This window comes from Borostomias antarcticus (assembly GCF_949987555.1).
Source record: "Borostomias antarcticus genome assembly, chromosome: 5".
In the NCBI taxonomy this organism is placed as follows: Eukaryota; Metazoa; Chordata; class Actinopteri; order Stomiiformes; family Stomiidae; genus Borostomias; species Borostomias antarcticus.
The window spans coordinates 521,722-529,221 of NC_140238.1; the positions used below are offsets into that span (position 1 = coordinate 521,722).

General features: G+C 47.2%; 1 protein-coding gene across 10 annotated transcripts in view; it reads left to right on the forward strand.

The window, feature by feature from the left end:
* LOC311308807 (neurexin-3a-like) overlaps positions 1-7,500 on the forward strand; it is a gene marked incomplete at both ends in the record, with an annotated part of 277,100 nt that overhangs the window by 237,248 nt on the left and 32,352 nt on the right. For all 10 annotated transcript variants that reach the window (XM_084437862.1, XM_084437854.1, XM_084437861.1 and 7 more), the window contains one exon: positions 521-828. In XM_084437862.1, the coding sequence (XP_084293988.1) occupies positions 521-828 (308 nt within the window). The remainder of the gene's footprint in view (positions 1-520; positions 829-7,500) is intronic.

The window sequence follows — 7,500 nt, forward strand, 5'->3', positions numbered from 1 at the left end:
GGTCCTGACTGTGGCCATTTAGCTTTGGCCAATCACAGACAGGCATCCCAGTGGGTCTGTTTGCGGAGACGGTTATAAAGCTTTGACCTTTCCCTCCATATCTACTGCTGCACCATCTCAGATCCCAGCCTGGTAATTACAGATCACAGCATGATGACCTTTCTGCTGTGAACCCATCCAAGATGGCGCGTCCCTCTAGCCATGAGAGGTGACTTTGGGTTGACTGGGGTCCAGCTACCCGATGCCATGCTAGTGGTCAACCTCTCATTGATCTTTGTTTATAGTTAAACCTCAGACACTCTTACAACCTCCCTCTCAATCTCAGGGAATCCTCTATGTAAGGAACCTTTGATGTCCAAGGACTCCCAAACAGAGAGAATCATGAATCCAGCCGAGCAGGAGATCTGTGTGCTGTGGCGTTGAGAGACCAGAGCGTCCAGTAGACTACAGAACTAACTCTTCCTCCAGAAACATGACTAACCTGAGTGGTAAATGACCTCCATCTGGGTCTCCCCCGTAGGCCGACAGCTTACCATATTCAACACCCAGGCGACAGTCACCATCGGCGGAAGCGACCGTGGTCGTCCGTTCCAGGGCCAGCTGTCTGGCCTCTACTACGACGGCCTCAAGGTCCTCAACATGGCCGCTGAGGGGAACCCCAACATCAAGATCAACGGCAGCGTGCGGCTGGTGGGCGATGTGCCCAGCGTGGCCGGGTCGGCCAGGACCACCGCCATGCCCCCCGAGATGTCCACCACCTTCATCGAGACCACCACCACCATGTCCACCACCACCACCAGGAAGCACCGCTCCTCGCCCACTGTACAGGTACGGCCGGGGGAGAGGAGGGGGGCGTTCTAGGAGGTTAGTGTTGCGGTTCTACAGCTACGACCACTGAGAAAGAGGGGGGCGTTCTAGGAGGGTAGTGTTCCGGTTCTACAGTTACGACCACTGGGAAAGAGGGGGGCGTTCTAGGAGGTTAGGGTTCTATGCGATATTACAATATTAAGGAGCCTCTATGTCTTCGAGAGTCTTGGTGTGTGAATGTGCACCCTTTGTATTTCTAGACACTGAGACAATATATGTTTTAACCTTCAGGGGAAACACAACCACAGTGTCTCCCTGGGAGGTGAAGATTTGTCACAAATTCAAACCTGCTGCAGTATTTTCACCAGCGGAAAGCAGGAGGAGACCGTTGCATCGGCCGTATGCAACTTTTCCTTCTCATACCGCGAACGTTTCCACCTCGAACCCCCGGGAAGAGACAGATGAACAAACAGTATGTGTTTGTGTGTGACAGAGAGAGAGACAGAGAGAGAGAGAGAGATAGAGGGAGAGAGAGAGAGAGAAAGAGAGAGATAGAGACAGAGAGAAAGAGAGAGATAGAGGGAGGGAGAGAGAGAGAGAGAGGGAGAGAGATGGTAGGGCAATAGATAGATACGGGTAAACAGATCATTTTCACCCTGAACTGCAAAAAAAACTGAGAGAGGTGGTGGGATGGATGGATGATGGATGGATGGATGGAGGGATGGATGATGGGTGGATGGATGATGGATGGATGGATGGATGGATAGATGGATGGATGGATGGATGGATGGATGGATGGATGGATGGATGATGGATGGATGATGGAGGGATGGGTGGATGGATGATGGATGGATAGATGGATGGATGGATGGATGGATGGATGGATGGATGGATGGATGGATGGATGGATGGATGATGGATGGATGATGGATGGATGGATGGATGGATGGATGGATGGATGGATGGATGGATGGATGGATGGATGGATGGATGGATAGATAGATAGATAGATGGATGGATGATGGATGGATGGATGGATGGATGGATGGATGGATGGATGGATGGATGGATGGATGGATGGATGGATGGATGATGGAGGGATGGGTGGATGGATGATGGATGGATAGATGGATGGATGGATGGATGGATGGATGGATGGATGGATGGATGGATGGATGATGGATGGATGATGGATGGATGGATGGATGGATGGATGATGGATGGATGGATGGATGGATGGATGGATGGATGGATGGATGGATGGATGGATGGATGGATGATGGATGGATGGATGGATGGATGGATGGATGGATGGATGGATGGGATGGATGGATGGATGGATGGATGAACAGAGAGTTTGAAAGAGTCAGAAAGAGAGGGAAAGACAGATCCTGTTAGCTGTATCAAATATGCAGCACAGAACAAGGCCTGTCCCCAGAACGGCTGTGGAGGAGCAGAAGACAGACACAGTCCTCTGTCCCCAGAACGCTGTGGAGGAGCAGAAGACAGACACAGTCCTCTGTCCCCAGAACGCTGTGGAGGAGCAGAAGACAGACACAGTCCTCTGTCCCCAGAACGACTGTGGAGGATCAGAAGACAGACACAGTCCTCTGTCCCCAGAACGCTGTGGAGGATCAGAAGACAGACACAGTCCTCTGTCCCCAGAACGCTGTGGAGGAGCAGAAGACAGACACAGTCCTCTGTCCCCAGAGACCCAAACTCAGAGACCCTGTGGTCTAGATGTAGAAATTAGCCCATAGCCCTTCATCATCTGCCTGCATTCTACCACAAATATCCACATGGCCTAGATATGTTCTTTTTTCTTCTTAAATAAATGAGGACATGCGCTATGAACAATGTTCTGCATGTGTGTTCCCCTCTCTGCCAGTTCACAGGAACAAACGGAACCAGTTTTGTCAGACTGGCATGCAGGTGTGAGAGTGTTTTGCATATGCAAATACAAGAGTGCAAGCAGCCAATTAGAGACAGCAAGTCCTCGTGGCAGGTGTTTCGAAAGGATTGTTTGGTTAGTGTTGGGTTATGGGTGATTTGATGTACAATACAGGTGTGCAGTGTCTTCAAATCAGTGCTTTGTTAAAATATTCACTGAAACGTATAAACACTCACATAATCTACTCATAATACTTATGAGAAATAGAAACATTATTCTTACCCAAAAAAATGTGGTTTAGCTTTTTGCAATGAACTATGTTTCTCCTTTACAAATGAAAAGCAACAGAGATCCTTTCTTTCATATGAGAAAACCTCCCCTGTCCATCATCCATGGCCGTCTGGACAGCTGGAACAAAGAGCTCGACAAACCTGTTCCAACAGGGAGACCATAAAAATGCGTGACCGAGGAAAATATAATCACACTGACCGTTTCACAGGAGCGGCAGGAGAAAGTGGCCTGGCTGGCGGTCACGCTATTAAAGATATAACTCTTCACACACCCACAGATGGGCCGGCTGGGGCTCAGTGGTAGAGCGGGTCGTCCAATGATCTTGGGGTCAGCTGTTTGAATCCCGCCTCCTCCTGTCCACATGTTGAAGTCTCCTTGGCCAAGACACTGAACCCCAAATTGCTCCCAATGAGCACCTTGCATGGCAGCTGCCGCCATTGGTGTGTGAATGTATGGGTGAGTGAGAGCTTTGGATAAAAGCGCTATACTCTATAAGTGCAGTCCATTTATCATTTACCAATGTGGCCAGCGTACAGGAACGTTAGCTTTGCTAGCGGCACCAGCAGTTCTCTGTGTAATGCAGATGTGAGGGATTGTAGCCTGGTTGTGTACAGTATCCTTGGAAGGCTGTCGTGTCATTTTAACCCCCCCTGCTGTGCTGTTCTTGTCAGGTTTGTACATTGCCTCGACTAACTTGGTGAATGTACAATATTAATAAAGTCCACAGTTTGGATCACAGTCCAAAGCAATGAGCATACCATAATCTTAATTGGCATAGTAATTGGTATGTACCAAGGCTGTCAATGTTAATGCATTCATAACACGTTAATGGAATTTTTTTAAACAACACCATTGTTTCATTTTATTTTATCTCAAGGCTGCCCAGGTCTGTTCTTTGTCAGGTCCATGGTTTGGTTCTGTGCTAATTGTGTGCATGTTTAAAGCTAATAAAGACATGCAGCAATGAAACCCATGGGATAAAAGTGAGAATGTTGAAAAAACCGACAGACTGAGCAAGTTTCACTTGTGTAGACGATGTTTCAGGCTCCTTTAGCTGGAGATACTTTTAACCCAGAACCTGAACTGCAGATACTGTAATTGTGTGTTTCCTCCCTCAACCCAACATGGGTCAAAACATCTTAGAAATGTCAATAACACATCACACATCATTTAATCGGAGCTTGAATTTGACCCAAATATCAGATTAACCATGGTTAATCACAGCGAACCATGCAATTATATTTTCCAATCACCTCTAGGACAACATGTACCTTTCGCTCTACAGTCACACCTTGACCTCTAATAAGATGGTAGACATGTCCTTCCCTGTGTGAGGGACACATCTCTAATAAGATGGTAGACATGTCCTTCCCTGTGTGAGGGACACATCTCTAATAAGATGGTGGACATGTCCTTCCCTGTGTGAGGGACACATCTCTAATAAGATGGTGGACATGTCCTTCCTTGTGGCCCCTGTGTGAGGGACACATCTCTAATAAGATGGTGGACACGTCCTTCCCTGTGTGAGGGACACATCTATAATAAGATGGTAGACATGTCCTTCCCTGTGTGAGGGACACATCTCTAATAAGATGGTGGACATGTCCTTCCCTGTGGCCCCTGTGTGAGGGACACATCTCTTATAAGATGGTAGACATGTCCTTCCCTGTGTGAGGGACACATCTATAATAAGATGGTAGACATGTCCTTCCCTGTGTGAGGGACACATCTCTAATAAGATGGTGGACATGTCCTTCCCTGTGTGAGGGACACACCTCTAATAAGATGGTGGACATGTCCTTCCCTGTGTGAGGGACACACCTCACTGCCACGCTGAACTGTCCCGTCCTAGTCGAGCATCTGGAACCAAACAAACACGTTTCTCTGGCTGGATGGGAGTCAAAACATATGCAAACCCCCAGAGGTCAGAAGCACACACGGCCCTAAAGAGAAACCAGGGATGACATCTCTTACAGAATAAACAACTCTCTTCTCGTTCAGTCTCCCCTGGGAGGATTTAAACCACTGACACTCAGAGCAATGAAACGCCATAGATAATAAACACAGCAACACTGATTCTACTGTTTTCGCCTGCTTATTATCGATGGCCTCACACTTCCATATACGCTGCCCCTAATGGTTAATGCAGTCAGCACTTGATTGGGAAAGAAGAACTGTTCCACCACGTTACCCTCTGATGTGGGTAGTGGATGTTGTGTGGATAGTGGATGTGGTGTGGATAGTGGATGTTGTGTGGATAGTGGATGTTGTGTGGATAGTGGATGTTGTGTGGATAGTGGATTATGGATCATGTGCATATTTAGCGTGGTGGCAGAGGATCTTGATTAGAGCGGGCAGCCATTGGTGGAGGTAATGGAGCACGCCCAGGAGGCTTGTGGAACTACGGAACAAAAAGAGAAGACAGACCATTTTTCTCTTGGAGTTTAATGGAGAATGTATTTCTGCGGAGGTCAGTCTGGGCCAGGTTGATGAATGGCAGCGGAGACAGGAAGTGACACGTGTGCGAGAACCATCTTAATCACGACCACTTCCTCTTTCTCCGGCTGCCAAGGCATTTGTCATTTGAGCAGTCAAACAGATGTCCAGAGAGGCTGACCGGTGGTCACCAGTCCGAGAGGATCTCCATCAATGTAGCCTCTCCTCTCCCACATCAACATTCATGTCTGCACAGGACATGTCTCTGTTAATAGAACTGCAGCAATGCTGCCTGCACTCTGTGTGTGTGTGTGTGTGTGTGTGTGTGTGTGTGTGTGTGTGTGTGTGTGTGTGTGTGTGTGTGTGTGTGTGAGTGTGAGTGTGTGTGTGTGTGTGTGTGTGTGTGTGTGGTGTAGCTAGCAAAGTCATGGTCATATATCATAAAGTAGTGTGGCCTTGTCAGGGTACCTCCTTGGTTTGAGGCAAAGCAATCTGTCTGTTTGAGTGGGGGGGATGGTGTGCATGTGGCAGTATACAGTAGTGTGTGTGTGTGTGTGTGTGTGTGTGTGTGTGTGTGTGTGTGTGTGTGTGTGTGTGTGTGTGTGTGTGTGTGTGTGCGTGTGCGTGTGCGTGTGCGTGTGTGTGTGTGTGTGTGTGGTAGTTAAGTGGAATTGTCAGGGGGATACTCATTAAAGTCTGAACAGTAAGGTAGGTCAACAAGCTGCCAGATATGTTTGCTTTGCCTTTGCAAACACACACACACACACGCACACACATACACACACGCACACACATACACACACACACGCACACACACGCACGCGCATGCACACACACATACACACACACAAACGGTCACATTTGACCTACCCCGTCTTCATTTGAGCAAACAGGATCAGTAAACAGGTTGTCTGTCACGGTGAGGAGGTCATTTAATTGCGCAGCGTGGTGTCTGAAGGGACCTGCCAGGGGAATGGGGCTATTCTTATAGTATGTGTGTTCCTCACTTCCTGTTGGTAGCAGAACCAGGTCTGTCATTTGTGTGTTCCTGATTTAAAGGGGGGGGGGGGGTAGTGATTATACGGAGTGCAGCATTTTAGGGATTCTGGGAAAGCCTGTCTATTTTCTGGGTCACGTATCGCCACCATGGTTTTCCATAAAAAGACAGTTTGGGACATATGCAGAATGCTGAGAAGCCCCAGTGTTTTTATACATTTGTAATCAAACAGGGCAACTATGTTTTATTCATTAGCTGGAGGAGAATCATGGTGGACAGTACAGAGAAAGGCCCCCTGCTGGGAGCTGCAGGGGGAAACCCCGTTGTGATGTGAGCTGATAGTTGAATGAAACAAGCCGGGAATTGGAGGATAATACTGTTGGGTCTATACACAAGACACAACAAAATGGAGGCACATCAGGAGGCTGTTTCACAAAGTTAGCTGACTTCTGCACAAAGTAAAAGCCGGAAAGGTTTTAAACTTCTGTCCATGTTCCAGATCTGAAGAGTTTCACGGTTTCTCTCAGTTATCCGAATCCCCCCCAGGGTTTATGTTCATGTTTATTTAGGATCCACATTCGTTTTTTTACCTCAGCAACAACTATTCAGCCTGGGGTCCACACAAAGAGACCAAATAAAACATTCAATACACTATGTACATACACAATATTCGAACAATAACACGGAATAAATGAGAAAAACAAAAAGGAAATAATAGCCAGAGGTAGCTCTTTTACATTGTTGAATCTCTGAATCTCAAGTGTAGCCTGTCTGAGACGTGCCTGGATACCTTGAACAGGGCCGTATAAATACAACGCATCAACACATAGATTACATTATATATATCTGAGTGATTTCTCTTCTTCATTTCTTTTTAAAGATGAGTTTAATGGTAATCTGGATTAAATTCAGTGGTAGTTTGTTCCAGATTGGCATAGCTCTATACCGTACATTACTGATTTCTTTACAGCATTAGTTTTAGGTAGGGTGAAGTGTTTCCTGTCAGTGAGTACCATCAGTGATACGAGTGGTGAAGGTGCTTCATGCTGGATGTGAGTGGACGGGTGTAAGGAAACAA